The sequence below is a fragment of the Myotis brandtii genome, unplaced genomic scaffold, assembly GCF_000412655.1.
Source record: "Myotis brandtii unplaced genomic scaffold, ASM41265v1 scaffold14, whole genome shotgun sequence".
Classification (NCBI taxonomy): domain Eukaryota; kingdom Metazoa; phylum Chordata; class Mammalia; order Chiroptera; family Vespertilionidae; genus Myotis; species Myotis brandtii.
This window is the reverse complement of record NW_005354999.1, coordinates 569,581-594,683: the sequence shown is the minus strand read 5'-3', so window position 1 is coordinate 594,683 and position 25,103 is coordinate 569,581. Positions and strand designations below refer to the sequence as shown.

General features: G+C 37.6%; 1 protein-coding gene across 5 annotated transcripts in view; it reads left to right on the top strand.

The window, feature by feature from the left end:
* The window catches only part of GUCY1A3 (guanylate cyclase 1, soluble, alpha 3), a 49,356-nt gene extending 24,253 nt beyond the window's left edge, over positions 1-25,103 (top strand). For all 5 annotated transcript variants that reach the window (XM_005860768.2, XM_005860770.2, XM_005860769.2 and 2 more), the window contains exons 2-9: positions 2,703-3,069; positions 6,237-6,298; positions 9,577-9,635; positions 11,320-12,029; positions 13,497-13,982; positions 16,878-17,021; positions 20,262-20,416; positions 23,065-25,103. In XM_005860768.2, the coding sequence (XP_005860830.1) occupies positions 2,815-3,069; positions 6,237-6,298; positions 9,577-9,635; positions 11,320-12,029; positions 13,497-13,982; positions 16,878-17,021; positions 20,262-20,416; positions 23,065-23,266 (2,073 nt within the window). In that variant the 5' untranslated portion in view covers positions 2,703-2,814 and the 3' untranslated portion in view covers positions 23,267-25,103. The remainder of the gene's footprint in view (positions 1-2,702; positions 3,070-6,236; positions 6,299-9,576; positions 9,636-11,319; positions 12,030-13,496; positions 13,983-16,877; positions 17,022-20,261; positions 20,417-23,064) is intronic.

Sequence of the window (25,103 nt, the reverse complement as noted above, 5' to 3'; positions counted from 1 at the left end):
TTCTGGCCTGTCAGCATCCATAATCTTCACCTACTCAATATCCATGAGACCCCAAAGGTTGTCAGATGGTAATTTAGGTTTCCTATTTGTTTCAGTTCAGAAAAGGAATTGTCCATTGCTCTAAACTTATTAGATAACTTACCTGTGACAAATTAAAAGCTATTGTTTATGCATATTAAGAATATATTAAGAGCATTTAGGCGCATAGTAAAGAAAAGAAAAGAACTGAACTCTAGTTCTAAAGACGGAAGTATAAGGCTCTATCCTGGATAATTCAAATACCACCAGCCAATGAACAGGAGAATTATGTTCTTGTTGGCTCTTTAATATAAACTTCTAAGCCACTTTTAAGATAAACTAATCCTAGTTTCTAAATTAAGCCTTATTATTTAGAAACCAGTATCATTTGTGCTTGAGTTAGTAGAAAATGCATTGGCTCTGGTGTGAGATGGACCTACCTTTGAACTCAAGCTCCATCACTTTCTAGCATTTCAAACTAAAGTAAATGACCTAAACTTTCAAGCATCTGGCTCGTTGGGAATAAGAATGTTTGTGCCATATGGTTGCTATGAGAATCAAATGACTCCCGTGAGGCTTAAATGTAAGTACAGAGTTCCCAGGCATATAGAACGGGGTGAATAAACGTAGGTTCTTTTCCACTCTTTTTTGTGTGTTTTTTATTTTCCAAGAATGATGAACCCAGTTAATCACGATCATTAGAACTGTTTATAAGCTGAACTTATAACCAGACAGTGTTTCAGTTCTGAAAATATATATTCAATGTTTTAGATCTGAAAAAAAATGTATTTAGGCATCAAGTATATATATTTGGGTATGTTTGGGAGACATTAGTTTATGCTATTCTGATTTATCAGAAGTGATAGCATAGTGAGAATGTAGTAGTATGAGCACTAATAAAACTACATTTAGATTTGGCTTCTGTCTTAAAACCATATTGTTTCACCAATGTGGAATCAAACTAGCCTAAAAGGGTTATAAAAATGGACACCAGTAGTTTGTGTTAATGAGGACACTTTGGAGAAAATTATGTTCCATTTGAAAAATATTAAAATATTAAAAGCAAGTATTTTACTAGTATACCAAAATGCACACATATTATAGATCTTTTTTTTAATTGTTTTATTGCTAAAGTATTAACAAAAAGTATTACATATGTCTCCTTTTTTTCCTGCCCTTGACAATCCCCTGGTCTCCCCTACCCCCCAGTGTCTTATGTCCATTGGTTATGCTTATATGCATGCATACAAGTCCTTCAGTTGATCTCTTACCCTCCCATCCTGCCCCCCAACCCTCCCCGGCCTTCCTGCTGTAGTTTGACAGTCTGTTCGAGGTTGCTCTGCCTCTGTATCTATTTTTGTTCATAAGTTTATAATGGTCTTTATTATCCATAAATGAGTGAGATCATGTGGTATTTTTCCTTCATTGACTGGCTTATTTCACTTAGCATAATGCTCTCCAGTTCCATCCATGCTGTTGCAAATGGTAAGAGTTCCTTCTTTTTTACAGCAGCATAGTATTCCATCGTGTAGATGTACCACAGTTTTCTAATCCATTCATCTACTGATGGGCACTTAGGCTGTTTCCAAATCTTAGCTATGGTGAATTGTGCTGCTATGAACATAGGGGTGCATAGATCCTTTCTGATTGGTGTTTCTGGTTTCTTGGGATATATTCCTAGAAGTGGGATCACAGGGTCAAATGGGAGTTCCATGTTTTGTTTTTTGAGGAAACTCCATACTGTCTTCCATAGTGGCTGCACCAGTCTGCATTCCCACCAGCAGTGCACAAGTGTTCCTTTTTCTCCACATCCTCTCCAGCACTTGTCGTTTGTTGATTTGTTGATGATAGCCAGTCTGACAGGTGTGAGATGGTACCTCATTGTTGTTTTGATTTGCATCTCTCGGATGATTAGTGACTTTGAGCATGTTTTCATATGTCTCTTGGCTTTCTGAATGTCCTCTTTTGAAAGGTGTCTATTTAGATCCTTTGCCCATTTTTTGATTGGATTGTTTATCTTCCTTTTGTTAAGTTGTATGAGTTCCCTATAAATTTTGGAGATTAGGCCCTTATCAGATATAATGTTGGCAAATATGTTCTCCCATGTAGTGGGCTTTCTTGTTGTTTTGTTGATGGTTTCTTTTGCTGTGCAGAAACTTTTTATTTTGATGTAGTCCCATTTGTTTATTTTCTCTTTAGTTTCCAATGCCCTAGGATCTGTATCGGTGAAGAAATTGCTTCGGCATAGGTCTGAGATTTTGTTGCCTTTGGATTCTTCTAGTATTTTTATGGTTTCCGGTCGTATATTTAAGTCCTTTATCCATTTTGAGTTTATTTTTGCCCTCCGCCCAGGGCCACAGATGGGGGTCCCAGCTGGGGGTGGGGCTTAGGCGGCACACGGGGGCCGGATGGCAGCTTGAGCTGGCTGCAGTATGCAAATTAGCCGCCATCTTTGTTGGCGGTTAATTTGCATACACCACTGATTAGCCAATGGGAGGTGTAGCGAAGGTATGGTCAATTACCTGTTTGTCTGTTATTAGATTAGATTCCCACCAGATTTTTTTTTTTTTACTTGAAAAATGCAATATGACTGTGTGGTCTTTGCTTATTCACACCTGTCTTTTTCTGTTTTCGTAAGTGCACTAAGTCACTCGCTCTCTGTTCCAACTTTCTACTGCCCGTAGACATTCCCATCACCAGTGTCCTTGAGCTGATCGTGGCTTCCATTTGTCAGTCCCACATAAGAAGAGCAGCTCACCAGGGCGAGATCCACAGCAGGCTGAGGCCACTGACACCATGTTCTGTACGAAGCTGAAGGATCTCAAGATCACAGGGGAGTGTCCTTTCTCCTTACTGGCACCAGGGGAGGCTCCAAAAGAGCCAGCAGAGGAGGTGGCAGGAAACGCAGAGAGCTGCTCAGCCACCCTGCCCATCTGTCAGGACGCCCCTGAGAAGAATGTGCAAGGAAGTCTCCCTCAAAGGAAGACCAGTCGGAGCCGCGTCTACCTTCACACTTTGGCAGAGAGCATTTGCAAACTGATTTTCCCCGAGGTGAGTGCTTGCCCTGTTCAGGATGTTACTGATATTTTGAAAATTGTAAAATAATGGTTTTCTAAGGAAAACGTAAACACTTGCTTTCTCACTCTCAAGTCTCTGATAGATGTTTCCTGGAAACACAGAAAAGCATTCCTTTAAAGCAATCATCGTCTTAAATTGTGTTTCTCTTAAAATGTTTAACATCTTGAATTGTTTTCAAAAGGATCCTTTTGAGCAACTGCTTAGCCCCTTAGCATCAGCTTCCTTATCTGTAAAATGGAAACAATGACAGTCTCTATGTTTGAGAGTTTTAATGAACATGAAGTGAAGTGATCCATACCTCTTCCCATACCATAAATGACCAGTAGTTGTCAACTGTTATTTTAAAATCAAGTTCCTTGAATAATAACTTCTTTTCTGCCATGTTTTCTTCTTCTAAATCCAAAGAGTAAGATGTATCCCCTGATAATTTGTTGAGGTGGGGAAATCTCCCTTTTCCTGCTGTGTCTGAGTCTGAAATCTCTGCTCAGGCCAGGCTTGACCTGGTCCTTTGTGTCAGAGTTGTTAATTCAGACACTTCTTGAAATAGCTCTGTGAGCTGCCTAGCCTAATATCATTTTGAGATATGGAGCATCTTCTGTTAATCTACCTGTGACAGAACACTGGGAATAGAGCATATACTTCATTAGGTCAAATATTTTAGGAATAGAAGAGGCATGTCGAGAGCTCCTCTCCCCCTGCAGGGCTAAAGAGAAGAGCAGCTGAAAGTCTCCATGATTTCTTCTTCCCTCCATCTGTGTTCAGTTTTATAGACACTCACATAACCTATGAGATCAGAATTAGACTCCAGCTATCATAATCCACTGGTAATTTTTAATTGACTCAACACCAAAGCATTGAAGCACATCCCTAAGGACTAGGAGAGCTAAGTAACTTGACCAAAGTCACACAGCTTTCGAAGGCAATTTCTGCTGTCAAACAATATGGGCTCCAGTGAGTGAGAAAGAAGATACTTAAATTGAAGCTTGAATTAGAATTAGCTGAAAGTTGAAGGGACTAATTTTGAATATAGTATCATCACAAAAATACTTTGGTTAATCGCCTTTGAAATAGAAATATTTAATATTCTTATCCTACTCTAGTCACTAGACAGCCAGCTTTGGCTGGGATGAGGGACATAGCCCTTGTCAGGGAGTTGGTTGGTTGGCATCCCAGTCTGGGGAGTGGTTGGTAGTCTCATTTCCAAGGACAGAGTGAGGTGCCCAGAGGGGAACAGGTGGGGATGATGGGAATGATGGGGAAGCCGGAGAGCCTCCATGCTTCTCCTGAGTCTTGTCATTGCCATGTTGGCTTCATTATTTTGTCTGATAGGTTTTGAATTCCTAAAGTAGAAGTCACCCACATGCTAAAACATTCCAAATATCAATATAAATGATATTGTACTGGATTCTTTGTCTTTGTTTAGAATAATCTCTGTTGTTTGTGAACTCATAGAAGTATTTATTAAAATTTGACAATACTGCTTGGTAGTAGATGGAAAGGCAAGACTATAAGAATTCTAAGCGGCAGAAGAGGTACAGTAGGTATTATTCACTAGAACTCCTCTCTGACAACTGAGGTCATTTGCCTTATAACAGTAAATGGTCTAATGTTGCATACATTTGGACTGAGTAATACTAATCTAGATTATTCCATCAACTGCCCAAACATCTGCATGTCTTTAATTAAATAGCATTTAAAAATTTTTTAATGTAGACATTTAATTCTTTTACTGTTTGGATAACAATTCTATCTGTTATCCAAAGGAAGAGACTCAAAATACCATTGGACAGACTATAGTTCTCATTTTAGATAATCAGACTTTACTCTCCAATTTGTTTTTATGGCTGGAGTAAGTATTAAAATTCATGAACCTTCCAGCCTTTCCTTCATCCTGAGGCAGACATGTCCTCCCTCTCTTTATCGGACCAGTCAGAAAAGCTGTTCTACATTTAAGTTTTCTTTTATTTCTTTTCGGCACTTGCATTTTTTCCTAATAAATTTCAAATCTTTCTGAAGCTCTATAATGAAAGTCCCTTTCATGATTTATTTTATTAAAACAGCAGCTTGGTCTATTTTGCTGAACTCCACTGCCTCCCTTAACCAGTGGAAACTCTAAGTGAGATATAAATAGTGCTTAGGAGAAAGGAATTTCCCAACTTGGAATAGAGCCAGAAAATTCTTCACTTTTCTCTCATTAAACTACAGAAAGAACCAGCGGTTATGTATACCCATGTGGATACATATGATTTTTACATGCTCTGCAAAAAAAAAATAAAAAAAAAAATTGGCAGCTCTGTTTACCAATGCTCTCCTTCCCCTTATTAACCAGAGACAACAAGCTGTTAAGAAAGATTGAGAGTCAAGTATTTAAAAAGTATGGAGGCTTATCTGCAATATCTTGAAGTATAGGAAAATTCACGAAATCAATAAAAGAGAGTAAAATTACATGTGTTTGGTGAAGATAATTAGTTCAAAGAAAGGAAATCGGTGCAAATTAGGGCAAATCCAAGATTTGTTTCAAATCAGTGATCAACTGATTTTGGCAACAGATTGGATTTAAGGGATAAAAGAAAGGGAGAGACAGATAATGCCAGAGTTTTCTAGACCTGGGAGTGTAAATGATACATGAAACATAAATATGCATGTGGAGTTAAGGGCAGGGAGTCACTGGCTTGGCTGGGTGTGGAATTGGTGACAGGAGCAGGGGTGGGCTTGGCTTGAGCCACACGGACATTGACGTATTGGTAGCACATCCAAAGGGGTTTCCTGACCCAGAGGGAGTGATGCCCAGAATTCCTTCATGGGAGACCGGACTTTGCCAAACTGGAGTCTTCTATTTGTATTCCCACACACCTTGACCTTGGTCCGTGGCTGTCAGGAAGACCACCTGCCACTGGTAAAGCCTGAGGCCCACAAACCCACATCCAAACTCAAATTAGTGTGAGCTCATGGTTTCTTCCCAAGTTTGAAAAACCCATGGAAAACCAGTCCCACTTTCCAAAGTGTAAATTCATGACACTTACCATTACAGTGATAACATAGCCGCTTCTTCACAAGAAACTTTCAGGGAGAAGGATTAAAATGTATCGTCGAGTCAATTATTTAAGGGAATGTTTACAACTTTTCTTTTCGATTTTCAGTTTGAGCGGCTGAACTTTGCACTTCAGCGGACACTGGCAAAACACAAAATCAAAGAAAGCAGGTAAATTGAGCTGTTTTATTTGTGTGAACTTCTTATTACCATCTCTGAGGCCACTACTAATAGCCAACGCGTGCTGAAAGTATCCACATATTTTGAATCACTATGCTATGCCAAAAACTGGACTGTTTTAGCTGCTACTAATCCAAAAATAAGTGCATTTTCGCATGTTATGCATCCCTAAGCTCCAAGTTTATGTAAAATGTTTAGGATTTTCTAGGGGTTTAGGAAAAGGCAGAACTGAGTTTCCAAGCTGGGTTTTTCAGAGCCCATGATTTCAACATTGTTGCCATATACTGCTGCTTTGAACAAGCTCCCATAGGCCTCTTCTCTCATACTAAGGGTGATTTCTAAAATACTTAACAGGTCAGGCATGGATGCCAGACACTCAGTGCACACTCCTTGGCTGATGAATACTGCTAAAAGGTTGAAGCAGGGTTCCTATGCCCGCTCTTCCCCACTTCTCCCTCCCCCCAAATTAGACTTTAGGTGCTGCATCAGGAGGAAATGAAATGGAAGAAAGATGGGGGTGGGGAATTCGGGAGCCTTGGGGAAGCAGCTATTAATCCTTAGGGCAATTTTCAGTATTTTTTATAACCGGTATGGTTATTCTGGTGTGCACTGGCTAAATATCAGTTCTGTTTATACTTTCTTTTTCTTGTACTGTGTCTTTGAAATTTTATTTAAGCTAGCTTTCTGTAGAGGCTTAATCTATAATAAGCTAGCTATCTGTAGAGGCTTAATAGATAAGGTGATTTAAAAAAATAATCTGATTTATATAGTTCATTTTTCAACTATATCTTGGCGCAGTCACTGCTGGTGGATAATTTGACTTGGCCTTGTTTTCGATCCCCTGAAATGCCAAGGATTATTCAATCTGCCAATGATAGAATAAATACTTGAGTTCAAATTTACAGAGTTGAACATTGACGTTCTGCAAACCAATACCATTGTCAGAGATATTTTATAAATTCGTTCATCTCCCTGCTACTCATGAGTGAATAATCTGTTCTGTGGATTATCTGCGCTTAATTTTCCTTGCTGACTAACTGGTCCCGGACTGCAGGCAGCAGGCTGCCAAGAGGAGTCCCAGACGGGTCCAGAGGAGAGAGAGTGAACCCGTGTGTCTGACAGAAGCTTTGTTTACAGGAGCGATATGCAAAGTATTCCAGAGCCCCCGACCTTGATTCTCAGTCCGGCTGATAAGATAGCCACAAGTCAGCCTAGCTGCGCTACTGTGTCTGTCTGCCTAAGTCCTTGGCAGCCAGTTCACACAAAATTTATTCTCAGTGCTTTGTGTTCTGAATGTTCCTAAGCTAGAGGCAGACATTCCTTCAGGATGTGTTCCCAGCAATGTATCTCTTTTAAAGATCTCAAAACTGAAAAAATAAAATAAAATAAATAAAAATAAATATTTTATTTGCAAATCTTGAAACATCTTTAACCACTTGCCTGACTTTTTATAGAGCGGATCATACTTTTAAATTGTCCTCGTGGTAACTATTCAGTTGTTGAAATAAGATGAATCCCCCCCCCCTTTTTTTTTTTAATAAGAGTGCCTGTTGATATGCCAAATGCCTTCTCTCGGCTTTGCCTTTTAAAATTGTTGCATATGCTCGTTGTGTCTGGGTCTCCCACCGGCACCACCATCTTTTTGGCAAGGCAACTGCTGTTTCTGCTGCTCTCATTTTGCCAACTGCTGAACACACCTGACTCCCTTTTGCAGACTGCTTCTTCTCCTATGTGTCTTGAAAAGCAAAACACCAATATATTAAATAATAAACTGTCCCTCAATGGAGTACTGGAGCTCCCTACGCACCACCATCTATTTTTTAAGTAAATGAGTTTTAGTAGAACCATTCTGATAGCTCCCTGGGGTGGTTGCACATAGAGCTTTTGTTTTGTCAATTTCTCTAGGATCTGTTGCTCACATCATCATATGTATGAACTCCTGGCTGATGTGTGTGTGTGTGTGTGTGTGTGTGTGTAGCACACATTCAAGCTTCTACCTCCTTTTTGAAGATAAAGAGAGGGGGCTTATTTTGAATTGCACTATCTGCTGTTTGGAATCACTTTGCTCATATCTCATATTATGGGTGCTGGGGATTGGCAGCATTATAGTTCTCTGAGCAGATTTGCTCTCATTCTCTAGAAAAAAAAAGAAGTTGCTTAAATGACAAAAAAGGAGCCAATTAAAGGCTGATTAATACAAAACAATATATATCAAGGGGTTTGATGATAAAAGACTAGACTTTGGGTGGTGAGCACACAATAGAGTATACAGATGTTGTATTATAAAGGAGCACTATATATCAAAGTGTTTGGGGGTCTCTAAAGTCGAACTAGATAATACCAGTTAGTGTTCTTCAACCAGTTAAAATAAGAAAATATTTCCACCTAGTATTTTAAATAATTATAAGCAATATATCTTTATGTGACAAAATAGTGGACTGAGCAATTTTCCTTCTTGAAAATATTCCCTTTTGAAACTTCTCTACATGTGTCATGTTCTTTGAAATCTATTAAAAAATTTTAGATTCATGCCTGTTTGTAAACTTGGCTTGTCTAATGGCATACTGAACCACAATCAGAACTTGGGTGCCTTTTAATATGCTTCTGTAGTTTGGCAAATTTGCTCATGATCAGTCATCACTATCAGAAGTCATCAACAAAAAAATTAGGCAGACATGAATCAGCAAGTTGTCCAGTTGAAATCACTACAGCCTTCTATTAATCAAAATGTGTGCTATTACCAACTTCTATGCTACAGAAACCAGTGCAGTAATTGAATAAAGAATAGATTAGTTACTCATTTTTATACAAGATCAAGGATAACACTTAATGTAAAGATGTCTGAGAGTTAAATATACAGGCTTTACTGTATGTTTATAAAGTAAATGTACAGAATCTACTGTATATTCACTTTAGAAAAATATTGTGATACTTAAAAATGAAATCCATCAGTATGTAGGTTTTTCTTCTTGTGGGTCATTTCGTACTCCTGGTTCCCTGTCAGTGTAGGCCTCTATAGTATTAGCTTAAGTGAAATTCAGTTAAAAGGCAAGTACTTCATAAAAAATGATGAAGCACTCCGTATTCAGATATATTTGGGGGTTTTCAACATTGCTTTGGGTTGTACATGTAACTGCTCCTTTTCTGTAAACTTGATAGTCAAGAAGAAAAAGTTACTTAAATTATTTGTCATGATTTCTGTCTGTTATTATCTGAACTTTTGACATTCACATGTCAGTTTATAATTTAAGATATTGAAATATTTTCAGAAAATCTGTGGAAAGAGAAGACTTTGAAAAAATAATTGCAGACGAAGCACTTGCAGCAGGTAATAGAATTGTTTCATGTTAATTGTCTAGTATATGTAATTAGGAATTAATTATGCTCATAGAACTAATGTTTTATCTGTAAACTAATGCTTTCTATTAGTAAAAATATATTTGCCTGTATAACTAACATTTTCTTTTAAAATATTTATTTTTATTAGCTGGTGAATTCCAGTGTGAATTGTTCAATCTATGTATTGTATTAACATAAAGAATAACTCTTTGTCATACTATATATTTTTGTTTGACCTTAAACATTTCCTCTTCTTTTATTTAAATTTATCTTTATTATTGAAAGTATTATATATATCCCCTTTTTCCCCCCATTGACCCCCTCCACCTCCAACCTCCCCACCCTCACACCCCCAGGACTCATTTCCTCTTTGTACAATGTTCATTTGCTGAGAACTAGATAAGGCTGCATGGGAAGCTGACTCATATACAAGTATATGCTTTGGTCTTAAAGTTAACTACGTGTTCCTTATTTATGCATAAAAAATCCTACTCCACAAATTAAAATAAAGAATTTTAAAAAGGTTTGAAACAATAATGGGGAAAGGTGTTAACAGTGTTCTCATATTAATAATTAGTTTAGGAAAGCAAGTAGCTAAGTAACTTTGTCCTACTACCCTTTTCAAAGTTTGAGTGCATGGACCAACAAGTTAAATTTTTCTGAACATCAAGATATTAAGATTTTAATAATAATAATGATGATGGTGGTGATTATGGCTGACTTATTATAGTGAATCCTTCTTAGAAGCCAGGGACTATTCTAAGCGCCATCCCCACACATCGTGACAGTGGCATAAAGAGGGCACCATTGCTCTTCCTGAGTTACAGGTGGAACGGAACGTGGTACACAGAGTTGAAAGAATAAAGGAAGTTCTGGAAGAAGTAGGAAGTGACTAATATATTCCAAACACATATTTATTAGAGTAACACTAACAAGAATGCTATTATACCCAGAAAAAAAAGTACTTTATGTCATCTCTAAAGAAAAATGACAAGATTTCGTTTCATAGCCAGTGATTTCAAATTAATTCCTGTGTCTGAAGCTTACACTCCTGGAGGCCCTGCAAGGGGGACAGTACCTTTCATCAGGATGGTCGGGTTTTGTTGTTACCAGGGTGGGACAGCTTTTTCCAAAATGGACCTGCTCCTGCAATTCCTATTGCCCTTTTCTAGCTAAGTTTAGGGGGATAAAATGTACAATATATTCAATTGATCATTCTTTTTTGAAAAAAATTTTTTTATTGATTTCAAAGAGGAAGGAGAGGGAGAGAGAGATAGAAACATCAATGATGGAAGAGAATCATTGATCAGCTGCCTCCTGCACTCCCCTTACTGGGGATCGAGCCTGCAACCTGGGCATGTGCCCTGACCAGGAATCAAACCATGGCCACCCATGGTTCATAGGTCAAGGCTCAGCCACTGAGCTACGCTGGCCGGGAGATCATTCTTTTTTAAATAAATGATTTGGGATTTTTAGTCAGCATTACCAGAATTTTAGTAACTCATCTATGTCGATAATTAGAATATACATGGTTAATTTGGGTTGGCATTCTTACTACCAGATATAAAAGGAATGAAATCATCAAATAAAACAATATTTACCATAGTTGTAACAGCACAGTTCTCCCACACTGGCCTATTTGACATGACAGGACATGTGTTATCTGCTTTCAGGAGTTCCAGTGGAGAGCATCAGAGCATCTCTCGGTGAAGAGATTTTTAAAATATGTTATGAGGAAGATGAACACATCCTGGGTGTGGTGGGAGGAACCCTCAAAGATTTCTTAAATAGCTTCAGCACCCTCCTGAAGCAGAGCAGCCACTGCCAAGAAGCAGAGAAGAAAGGCAGGCGGGAGGCTGCCTCCATTCTCTGTCTGGATAAGGACCACGATTTCTTAAACGTTTACTATTTCTTTCCGAAGAAGATCACGTCCCTGATTCTTCCGGGCATCATTAAGGCAGCTGCTCACATCCTGTATGAAACCGAAGTGGAAGTGTCATTAATGCCTTCCTGCTTCCATAACGATGGCAGTGAGTTTGTTAATCAGCCCTATTTGTTGTACTCCGTTCACGTCACAAGCACCAAACCATCCCTGTCCCCGGGCAAACCCCAGTCCTCACTGGTCATTCCTGCTTCTCTCTTCTGTAAGACATTCCCGTTCCATTTCATGTTTGACAAAGACATGACAATTCTGCAATTTGGCAATGGCATCAGGAGGCTGATGAACAGGCGAGACTTTCAAGGAAAGCCTAATTTTGAAGAGTACTTTGATATTCTCACTCCAAAAGTCAACCAAACGTTTAGCGGAATCATGACTATGTTGAATTTGCAATTTGTGGTCCGAGTGAGGAGATGGGACAACTCTGTGAAGAAATCTTCAAGGGTAAGAGAAACATAATAGCATTTTGATTATGAAATCAATTATTTCATATTTAAGGACCAGAAACAAAAAAAAATGGTACAAATGTAAATGCATCACTTCAAATGTTTTCTTAAAACATTTATATTTAAAAATAATTCTAAAATACTTTTAAGGCTGGAATAAATTTAAAATAAGGTCCTTTCTGCATGTATTTCTTCTCTACTTGACCCTTACTTCACAAATATTCATTGAATGTAGTCTACCCTTTAACATCTTTATGAAATATTTTACAACTGAATTATAAAAATATTTATATAAAATATGCTTGCAATCATCATCAGTTGACTTAATTTGGAATAAGAGGTCTTTTTCTATAACAAACAAACAAAACTACTTTTTTTCCTTATAGGAGCCAACTAAGTAATTTTTTTTACTCAATATTCAATAAATGGAAAAATCAATACCTTTTGATTAATTGTTAGAGGATGTGGGGAGAAATGTTCTGTCTCCTCCTGGTAGAGAACTTTGGTAATTATTTACTCTTAGCTTACAAAGTTTGCTAAGTCATAGTCAATAGTACAGCTAAGCTAATAGAGAGGCTTATGGTGCATATCAATTTTAGTCATGTATAACCCCAGCAGACACACTGTTTCCCCAAAATTAAAACAGCTTTATTGCTTTTTATCATAAAAATTGTATAACTAAATATTTAAAAATTTGGTAATAATTAAAGATGTCCATTGTAGCAACAATAACAAAAACTCAATGACATTAGTTATCAAGCATGCTGTAATTCAGAGTATGCTTATACAGGGAAAAATTTTGAGCCTGTAAAAATAAAGAAACATGAGGATTATACATTTTTGTTTAAAACAAAAATAATACTATTTATAACTTCCTTTTTTTCACTAAACAATCTATTTTGGCCATCCTTCCATGTCATTAGATATAGGGCTGTTTCACTTTTCAAAAGCTGTGTAGTATTCATTATAAGGTTGTCCTCCATGTAATCATCTGCTCTGAAAAGGACATTTGGATTGCTTTTGGCTCTGCCATAGTGAGCAACACACATGTACATATTTGTCCACACTCATCCAAGTAAATCTTGTGATCCAGGATGATCACTTGAAGCCTCACCTCCCTGAAGGCTCCCTTGGCTCAATTGTTTCTGCTGGCTGCTCCTATCAAAAGGAAGTACAGTAGTCACATGCCACTTACTGAGAAAGCCTTGCAGGAAACATTGTTTGCACTGCTTATTGAAAAGTATGATCTATGTGTAAAGTATACTTTTCAAATACCTGCATACATTTTTAGAACTCATAGTAAATTGGAACTATATGAAAATATATTGTTCTTGGTCAGCAGGTAGAAAAAAAAATCAAGTACAATACAAAGGGATGATCACTATATCTACTTCCTCTCCTTTTGTCTCCAAAAATGTTGGAAACTTGAATTGGTCACAGCAATTGGTTCTCCTTTGCTTCACAGGTTATGGACCTCAAAGGCCAAATGATCTACATCATTGAATCCAATGCGATCTTGTTCTTGGGGTCACCCTGCGTGGACAGATTAGAAGATTTTACAGGACGAGGGCTCTACCTCTCAGACATCCCAATTCACAATGCGCTGAGGGATGTGGTCTTGATCGGAGAACAGGCCAGAGCTCAAGATGGCCTGAAGAAGAGGCTGGGAAAACTGAAGGCCACGCTGGAGCAAGCCCACCAAGCCCTGGAGGAGGAGAAGAAGAAGACAGTTGATCTCCTGTGCTCTATATTTCCCTCCGAGGTGGCGCAGCAGCTGTGGCAAGGGCAGGTCGTGCAAGCCAAGAAGTTCAATAACGTCACCATGCTCTTCTCAGACATTGTTGGGTTCACTGCCATCTGCTCCCAGTGCTCGCCGCTGCAGGTCATCACCATGCTCAATGCGCTCTACACCCGGTTTGACCAGCAGTGCGGAGAGCTGGATGTCTACAAGGTAGGGGTGGAGCAGGACGGGGCCCATTTTCCAGGCAAAAGTCACTGAGAAAAAGCACTGTAACTAGGATCTGAGTTATAAAGCAAACGAAAGGCCATCCTGGGAGCCACATCCTGGGAGTAGGCATTGTGCATTAATCACCTGGGTGTTCGCCAGCCAGAAATAGCTCTGAATTTGCTCAGGAAAAGAGAGGATTCCATGAGAAGACTGCCACATTGTCTTCTTAAGGAATAAGCATAGAATAGGGAATGATAGATGGAGTGGAGGATGGGGTGCAGGACCCATGAGTAAGTGAAATTTAGAAGTCAATGAACATGACACTTGACTGTGGGAACTGAGTGGAGTTGCTAAGCATGGTATAATTCAGAGTATCTCTTGTACAGGGAAAGATTATCCTTTGTACCTGTAAAATGAAAGAAACATGAGGATTATACAACTCGTATTTAAGTAGATTAATTCAATTCAGAGTTAACATGATACTTTTTATGGCCAGTTAGCAGAAACTCAAATTACCTACTTACGGCTTTATTGTAGAGCAGCCCAGGGCAGCGATACCTAAATAAGAGAGACCTGTCTTCAAATCTTGTTTCTACCTGATGTGTTTCATTTGTGAAAGAGAAAATATTATCTACCCAAAGGGTTTATTTGAATAAACCTACATATGTCCTGTAAGCTTTATGAGCGGGATTGTTATAAATATTATGGTAAATAATATCTGTTATTCATCAGGAAGCAGGATTTTTGGGGTGCTCAGGATGTACCAGCATCATTCTAGGCACTGGGGACGCACAGTGATTGTCCCCAACATGTAATCAGCTACTTTTAAAATGTAACTATTGTCAAAAGAAAGAACTAATGAAGAGATTTCATGTTCTGCCTTTAGAAGTAAAATTATATATATATTTTTTACTGATATAACGTATTTTGCCTTGTTTTAGACATTATCATTAAGCACAAAGCATGCCTCTCATTTATGTGGCTTGATATCAACTCTTAATTTGCCACATAACAATCTGGCATTTCAGAACTTAACCCAATACAAAATGATTAAGGAGAAACAAAAATTATTTATGGGAATATACAAGACCCTGCTTTTTTTTCTAATTTAGATGCTAGAAGTAAAAACAAAATGAGAAAATAAGAAAACTTCCTTTAAAAACTCTAACAGGAAATTCCAGACAGAGCTATGATCCCTTGGGACAAAAATAGGCTCATGGATAATTACAGATAAAATAATTGGCTTTGGTTAGGTTAAGCTTGATGGCCTCTTGTGGAATCCGCTGTATTTTTTTGTAGACAGTTTCTATCTTGAGAATGTCTCCTCTCTCAGCAGAGTTGTGAGAAGGAAGGCTTGCTGTTCTTGGCAAACTACTGAGATTGATGTCAGAAGGAGTAGCCCTCTTCTTCAACCTGTTGAAACCTGACAAAATTGGTTATTTTTGTCAAGTATTTAGAATCTAGCCTCCTTACTACCAGGATGGTAGCCATAGAGTTCCCTGACCCACCCAACTGCAGCCTAGGCTCGTCAATCACCTTCTTTCCTGTCCTTATGCCCACCTTCTCTCCGCTCTGATTTCTCATGAAAATACATAGAGGCAGCTGTAAATAAGTAAGGAGGGTCTTAACGACTAAATAAATTTCAGATACACAGAATGTATAACCATAGGCCGACCTATGAGTGTCATGGCTTCCAAGGAATAGTCAAGTTTATTTATTCAGGGACCTGATCATGCCAGGACTTTATTTAACGTCATTTTCCAGCATTCCATCTTTTGGTCATCTTTTTGTGTTAATATTTATTTATCTATTTTTTTAGCAAATATCTACTGCTTACCCAGCATTTTCCAGCATGGGTAGGCAAAATCCCTGTGAGAAGAGTTGACGTGTGTGTGTGTGTGTGTGTGTGTGTGTGTGTGTGTGTGTGTGTGGAGGTGGGGGGAGGGTACTGGCAAATACTAGGTTTCCATATGACCTACTAAGCCCCATTTCACACAAGTCTGGAGGACCAGGTGCTATAATAGCACAGAGAATGGGCACAAGTAGGGGTGAGGGTTCTACTTCTAATTAGTAACACTTTTTTGAGCACTTGTGATATGTTAGCCTTTCAGTTAAGCACTTCATATATATTCACTGCTGAGGCAAAGCTTATGGGAGGCATTGCTGCCTGGTTCATTCATTGGTGAACATACTGGGCACTGATAGGAATTAGTAAAATAGACAAACTCAGAGAGCTTACATTCTACTGGGGCGGGGGGAAGACAATAAACAGATGAGTAAATATATAGTATTTCATGTCGTGTAATATTCTGGAAGAAAAATAAAGCAGGTTAAGGGTGAGAAGTGATTGCTGTTTCATAGAGGGTAGTCTTTCTCATAAGGAGATGTTTTGGAGGGGCTGAAGGAAATGAGGGACAAACCAAATGGTTATCTGCAAAAAGGTTATTCCAGGCAAAGGGATAGCAAGTAGGAGCCTGTTTGGTATATTTGAGAGAAAACAGGAGAAGCCAGTGGTATTGAGACAAAGTGAGCAACAGGGAGTGTCAGGAATTAGCAGACAAGCTGGTCAAGAAGAAACTTGGGCACCTTATAAGGGTTTCAGCATTTATTCTGAGTAAACGTTTATATCTCTTTTTCCTCTTCTCACCTCCATTTTTCCACACTGGAAGCTGTGGATAAGAAGAATGAGATGATCTGATAAGTTACAATAAATATTTAGAAAAGAAAAATGTGATTATTACAATTTGGTGGATTTAAATTGTTAGCTTTTTGTAGCCAGTATCATAGACAAAGAACACTGAGATTGTTACTATATGATCCTTAATTTCTGCTGTAAATTATATGCTTTAATTCTTCCTGAGCTTTTTATTTGTAATGTGGAAAATCTGTTATGTGCAGGTGGAGACCATTGGCGATGCGTATTGTGTGGCTGGGGGATTACACAAAGAAAGTGATACCCATGCTGTTCAGATAGCACTGATGGCCCTCAAGATGATGGAGCTCTCTGATGAAGTCATGTCTCCCCATGGAGAACCTATCAAGGTAAACTAGATCATATATTGTCCAGGAAATGAGAATAAATGCTTAGTTAGTTATCAAAAGAATGGTGTGCCCGGCCTGTGTGGCTCAGTGTTTGAGCGTCAACCTATGAACCAGGAGGTCATGGTTCAATTCCCGTTTAGGACACATGCCCAGGTTGCAGGGAGCATGCAGTAGGGGGCATGCAGGAGGCAGCTGATGAATGATTCTCATCATTGATGTTTCCATCTCTCTCTCCCTCTCCCTTCCTCTCTTTAAAGAATGGTGTATCAGTCGGGGTTTAGTTGCAGAGAGCAAATTCTCACTTGTTGAAGCAGGAGAACATTTACCACATGGTATGGAATGGTTCCCAGAATCATTGGGAGGACCAAAGAAGCCATCTATAAGTTGAGCTTTTTAAAAATGGGTCCTAAAGCCACATTTCAGCGCCATTGCTTTTTCCTCTGTTGGGAAGCTGGCTCCAGAACCATACCACCATAGCCAGTCAGGAAAAGGTTGTGTTCTGAAAGCTGCTGCCTCTGCTGCGGGCTACAGAACACAACTGCACGCACCTCCTCTAATCTGGATCAGCAACATGAATTCCTGCATCCTGACCCTCACAAAATGAGCGCCTGGGAACTGGACTCTCCGCTAAGCACCCACAGAAAACCCAAAGCTTCCCCACTTGTAAGCATCCCAAGTGCAGTCCCAGCAGAAATCCTGGCTCCCAAATCTCATGCACGTGGCTCTGAGTCACTGGACCTAAACGCATCTAGGTGCTGCCAGGGAGTTTGGAATATGTAGTTTTTAGTGTTCCAATAACTGCAGGGGAGGACATCACAGTAGAATGAATGTTGACTGTTAATCCACCAGTATTTTCCAGGACACATAAAATTCTAAGATGTCTAGATCAGTCAGACTCCAGAATAATATTTCATTGCACATGAAAAATAAAATTAACACACTAGGCATTGGTTCAATAGACAGAACATGAGCAGTTTATGTTTATTTGTAGTCAATCTGGCACTCAATTTTTATCAAATAGGCCTCAATTGATGATTCAGAAGTGGGCCTTTGAAGGGAATAGAATCCTACCTGGTATGCTCTAGATATAGGGAGAAGAAAGAAAAAAAATAACTATACTATTTAGAAGTTTAGTCTTGGCTCTCTTCACGGTTAGTAGACACCATACATGCAAGTCATCATGTTGGTTTTACAAGTCGACTGTCTTTCCAGTTACATGTTACAGTGTGACACATTTTGTATATTTAGTTCTGTAAAAATACAAACCTTTTATTACGCATGGATTCTGTGCATCGGAAATTAGATGATGCATAACAGGGATACCACACCTCAGCTCACAGTCTCTGGCACCTCAGCTGGGAACACTCAAAGGGCTGAGGGCAATTAGAAGAGCTGGATGTACCACTTGGAGCTGGAGGATCCATTCTCACGTGGCTGCTTCACTTACATGCCTGGTTCCTTGCTCACTGGCGATGGCTGAAAGGTTGGGCTCAGCTAGGACTGTCAGTCCATGTGCTTACATGGTGTAGACTCAGAGTAGTTACACTTCTTACATGGTGGCTTATGTCCCAGGGAACTTGATTGGTGGCAGCATGGCCTTTTATGACCTAACCTTAGGAGACACACAGTGATGCTTCCATTCTATTCTGTTGGTCAAAGCAATCATAAGCCTGCCCAGAGGGGAGGAGATAGAGCTCATGTCTTAATGAGGAGAGTGTGAGATAAATTGTGGCTGTTTTAAAAGCATCACAGCAGACCTAGCTGGTTTGGCTCTGTGGTTAGAGCATCAGCCCGCAGACTGAAGGGATTGAAGGGCGTGAAGGGTCTCGGGTTCCATTCTTGTCAAGGGCACATGCCTCGGTTGCAGGCTAATCCCCGGCCCAGTTGGAGTGCGGGCAGGAGGCAATCAATCAAAGTGTCTCTCTCACATCTATGTCTCTCTCTCTCTCTCTCTCTCTCTCTCCTTCCCTTCCACTCTCTCTAAAAATAAATGGAAAAAATATCCTTGGGTGAGGATTAACAAATAAAAAATAATAATAAAATCATCACAGCATCTTACTTTTAATTCTCTCTCTCTCTCTCTCTCTCTCTCTCTCTCTCTCTCTCCTTTTGATGAGGAAAATCATAGCATCAAAGTAAATGCTTAAAATATCCACATTAACAATAAAATCAGTGGTTTCCACATAAATGGATTTTGTAATTAAAATGTGTATGTTTGAGCCAGGGGGATTTTGTTATTTGTAGAAATGTATTTTTAGAGTTTTGCAACTGGAGGAATTATTTATAGCTGGTTTCAAAGACAATTACCTGAGTAATAAGAGTCTAGCTTTAATGACCTGTAAAGTGAGATGTTAAGCATACCTTTTATTTGTTCTAACCTACAGTCCTAGGGACTATCTGATGGCTTTAGGAGCTGCCTACGGAACATCACAGAGGCAGAAGGGAAGAGCATTTTCAGTAGAGAGAGAAACCTTATTGTGTATTGGGGTCAGGGGAGCATATTGTGACAAACATCATCTCATTTAATATTTACAACAACATTATGAAGAGGAAACTACAATTCACTGGTGGACAAAAGTGGTCAAGTCTCCCATGCATCTGTATTTGGAGTTATGTCTATCTGGCTTCAAAGCCCAGGCTTACCCTGGCTGATAGCTCAGCTGCGGTTCTATCCCCCATCAGGGCATGTACAAGAATCAACCAATGAATATATAAATAAGTGGAACAACAAATGGATGTTTTTTTGAATAGTGGAGTAATGTTTGGCATAAAGTTATTTTCCTCAGAATGTACACTTTATATAGTGAGAACTAGCAACTTTTGCTCCTCTCTGACCGTGTTTTGGGAAACAACAACTGTAATCCAGAAGTTATGTCTATCTCACTTGATAGAGCAGTTTCACATAAACAGCCCATAGACACTGTCTTGTCACGGTGGTGACAGCGATAGGTATGCATGGAAATCTGTCTCAGATACTGAAGAGAGGTGAAATAAGAGTGCTTTGTGCAATAAACCTAAGGGCATAAGTAGAGAAGAGTTAAGAGGTGTAGCTGATTCTTCTCCGATAATTTTTAATCAACTGTGAGTAGAGGGAAGTTGGCTGAGGTTTGAGGAAGGAGGGAGTGGTGTGGTTAAGAGCAATTGTTACAATACTTTAGACAGGGCATTCAAACAACACTGACAAGTGGGAAGAATTTTAACCCATGACCAGGAACATTGTGGTACGTTTTTTGATTTCAGATGCGAATTGGACTGCATTCTGGGTCGGTTTTTGCTGGAGTTGTTGGAGTTAAGATGCCCCGTTACTGTCTTTTTGGCAACAATGTCACCTTGGCTAACAAATTTGAGTCCTGCAGTGTACCACGGAAAATCAATGTCAGCCCAACAACCTACAGGTACTGATTGCACTGACCACCTACACTCTATTCTTTTACTATTTCATTGGGGGAAATGGTAACTGGTTCAAGAGGGAGTAAAGTACAACTTCTACCCCATGTGGACATCTGCCCTGGGCCTGTGGCTGTGATTCTTGAATCTTTCTGCTATCAAGAATTCACTAAATGGTTTTATTTTTCCAATCTATTTTTCTTACAAATTTTGAACTTTTTTTGAAGATGATCTAATGAACATGTCTTATGAGAAATGAGTGTCATTTCTCATTTGACATTTTGTGTTTATCTGTAAGTTTATTTCAAAAGCCTGGGATTTGTATTCAGAAGACGTGTCTTACAAGTTCCAAATACCAGATGTGAGATCTTGAGCAAAGCACTTAACAAATTCAAGTGATATAAAGGTTATGATTATAATTACCTTACTAATAGGAGATGTTGGGCTAATATGGACATAAAAATGTTTTTTTAATTTACCAATCACCTATAGTTTTATACATTTTTATTTATTAAACCCTTATAGTTATATTCATTTTTATAGTTAATTTTTAAATATTTCAAACATACAGAAAAAATTTAAAGAAAATATGATACCGTGTAACCAATACTAATATTTAACAAATGTCAACATTTTGCCATATTTGTTTCAGATCCCTGTTTTATGAAAGAAACAAAATATCACAGGCTCCTGGCCCCCATTTTCTCTCTGATATGCTAGACTTTATATCCCTTAAAGTTTGTAGGAACATCTGAGAACGTGTACTTCCTGAAGACAGGCAGGCTCCTAAAGAGAGAAGCGGGAAGGCACCAAATAGAGCAATAGCTCATGTTGCTCTGTTTACCAGGAAGGAAAATGGGCAGAAAGAGGCCAGAAGTGTAACTCTTTTCATTTAAGTTCCTCCAGATTAAAAAAAATATAAAGTCAGAGAAAAGTAAATTTCCACTGGCCCTGTTCATATTCTTTTACAACTTGCCTTGAACCTACTCAACATATTTGGAGATTTTTTTTTCTTGATGAAATGTAAATCTAGGTCCTATAAATCTAGTTCATTTATTAAAACTATTTCTAATGCAGGGGTGTACTGGTAAACCAGCTTTGGGAAGTAAAGTGGAGAATCCCTGATTTCTAGAATTTACCAATTTCTATGGTGTAAATACTCCTACCATGGCAGGTTTTAGGCGACTGATAGTTTGCAAAATTCTTGAATGTTAAAAGTTCACTCTCATGAGCCAGTACAATCCAAATCAAGTATGTTACGATGTCACTATATGTGCAGGTGATATAATATGTATTCTAGAGTATGAATAAGCAAGAATCTATCTTCTCCCCAAGGTTAATTAGAGTATATCAGGTTTTCATTATTATAAAAGTGACTTGATATTCTTACACATATATCTCTAGATATTATACCTGTACATGGTATTCCCAGATCATAGGCTGTACTGTTTCAACTTTACTAAAAATCAATTAGCTGCCCAAATTGCTTCTACCAATTTGTATTCCACCAACAATGTATGAAGGTTTGTTTCTCTTCTCCAAAGCTTGATATTATCAGACTAATTAATTGTTACCAATATGATGAGTGTTAGGTGATATCTAATTGATGTTTAACCAGTCTTTTGTAATTGAGTTATTTAATTTTCACAACTATCCCCATTTTCCAAAGTTAGAAAACTGACATCTTTGTTGCTATTCAGCAACGGAGTTTGAAGCTTATACTTTGGGATTCTGTAACTTTTTATTATATATCACCAAATATTGTGCCTTATAAATAATAAGCCAAAAACATTTATGAATTCATGACTAAAACATCAGTAGAAGGCCATGGTCTAGTTAGGCAGATGTGATGAGTAATCTAATCTTCTGTAGGAGTTGGTTTAGATCCCAGAATTATTCAACATTTTTCATCCATGGCCTAAATAATAGATTAGAGAGATGCTTATTAAGTTTGCATTTGACAGAAAGCTAGGGAAACAAATAGAAAGATGAGTAACTTAACCAGTGGGATCAGAATTAAAATGAGTTTAGCATAATGAAGTAGTAGCAAATAATTAAAAAAAAATTGGGTATCAGTATGTACAATTAAATCTCATTTTAGTCCTATTAACCTTGGATTTGTAAAAATTCTATTGAGAGATCAAAAGCTCTTCTTACAGTATTTTATACATATGCATAAAGCTTATGTAGAACTTTTCCTTTATAACTTCTTGCCCATGATTACTTCTCAGTAATATTTACAAAATGAATGAATTGATAAATGGCAATGTTTTAACTCTTTCAATTTAGGAAGACTTATTCTATAACATTATATTTATGGGGTGTTTTTTTTTTGCTATTGTTAGACCTTGGATTATTTGGGGATTTCCCCCCATTACTGTGAATTATACTGTTATTCAGATTATAGATTATATCTTTGCAAAATATTTTAAAATTAATTTTTTGAATATGAGTGAAATGCATTATTTGGGTAGAATTTTCTTGTGTTTGTGAATTGTTTTTCCATTGTACTTCTTCTGTGAAGATGTTTGTTAACATCATTAGGAGCTTTCTGTCAATCACAGTGAACATGGTTTATTAATAATTTGAGGAATATTCATTTATTTATGTTGTCTTTTCTTGTGTAGAGGGTAATACTTTTATTTTACTCTTTCAGATTACTCAAGGACTGTCCAGGTTTTGTCTTTACCCCTCGATCAAGGGAGGAACTTCCACCAAACTTCCCCAGTGAAATTCCTGGAATCTGTCATTTTCTGGAAGCTTATCAACAAGGAACAAATTCAAAACCATGGTTCCAAAAGAAAAATGTTGAAGATGGCAATGCCAATTTTTTAGGCAAAGCATCAGGAATAGATTAGCAAAATATGTCCCTGATTATTAGTCTTTGGGGTTTGATTCCTTCGATCATGTGTGGAATCTCTGAGAGCACTTTAGGATGCAGATGGATAAAAGCAGTATTAAAATTTCAGGAGCTCACAATCTACTTACTCTTCCACTTAACATGACAAACATGTATTCACTTCAATACTTCAGCTCTTCAGTGAAAATAAAAAAAAGAAACCTCGAAAAATGACCTTTGGGGGAGATTTCTGTTATATATCACTTATTATCTGTACTCAAAATTTAGCACATTGTACATATATCAGGTAATTGTAGCAACCTATACAATGTGATGGAGTCACTTGCAATCTTGTGTCCTGGTGGAATGCTATGGTTATTAGAGTGTGTTTGTGATAGCATTGCCTTACAAAAGCTTTTGAACAGAAATTATAGTCTTCAATACCATAAGTTCTTGGAACTTTTCAACTCTGAATTTTATTACATTTTCTCATTTAATTTTTAGCTTATATAACAAAATAGATTGAGGTTTTTCTCTGTTGCACTTTTCTTTTTTTATTTTTAAGGAAATAAGCAATTCTGGATTAGATGCAATATGAATATAAAATAGGTCTTCTGTAAATATCAAAGATTATTTTATAAAAATATTCTCCACCATATAATGTGTCATTAACAATAAATGTTTCCTTTTGTTTGACATTTTTTATTCCATATATGGTAAAGGCTATTTTAATTCACATTAGCATTTTCATTCTTATTCATTCATTTCTATTTTACAGTATTCAGTATAAAAGAGGCTTATAGCCTATATTAAAATGCAATATCATTCTGATTTAATTTAACCAGAAGCAACATGGGAGTAAAGTAAGCATTTAGGGAACCAACTATAAAATACAGAAACAAGATATTTACAACATGCATACATTCACCTCACCCCACCTCACAACACACAGAGGAATTTGGCTCTATTTCAGCAGACATGCTCTATTGCCATGCTGAGCCATATAAAGCTCCAATAAGAAAATTTAAGTTCACAAGTGGGAAATAAGACTTGTTCTTTTTCTGACTGTATTTTTAAATACTTGTGTTGAATAATTTAGTGTGTGTATATTTTCTAAGAATCATGAGGGGTTTTTTTGTTTTGTTTTGTGTGGTTTTTTTTGGTCTCATTAAGTACACATCTGTGAATGTTTTATTCTAGTTGAAATATCTCAATGATATTCTTTAAATAGAATGTTAGTGTTGATGAAGAAAATTATGCTGTGATTTTATTATGGAAAATTTTAAACATTTGTTTCTGGAGCTTGAACTTTAATTTTTAATGATGTTAGTCTAAGATCTCTGGTGAACTAAACCTAAATAGGGCTTTGATTTTAAAAGAGCTCAACTTCAAAGCACGAGAAAAATGATCATTATAATTTTTAAATCACTATTAGCAGAGCCATAGATACACTGAACTCTTATTTGGGGTTCTAAAAAATAATTCAATTTAAAAATTATTTAATTATCTTCACTAGTTCCCAGGCTACCCCATAGTAACCTCAGGAATAAAAAGTAATTACTGATTGGCCTTTAGTATCCCATGTGTACCACTATAGATATTACAATGATTATTATTTACTGATTCCCCAATATTTTAAAGGACTTAATGTGTCTCATTAAATACCAATCTTATTGTTATAGGTGTTGGGAAAATATAGTTACAATCTTACAATGATATGAAGTTAATAAAAATACATAAAAGGAAAATAAAGACAAATACACTTTTCCATCTGTAATGCAACCCTCAGTATAGGGAAAATAATAGGAATTAAAGGAAATTTAAAGGCATACAATAAAATGTTACCTTTATAAAAA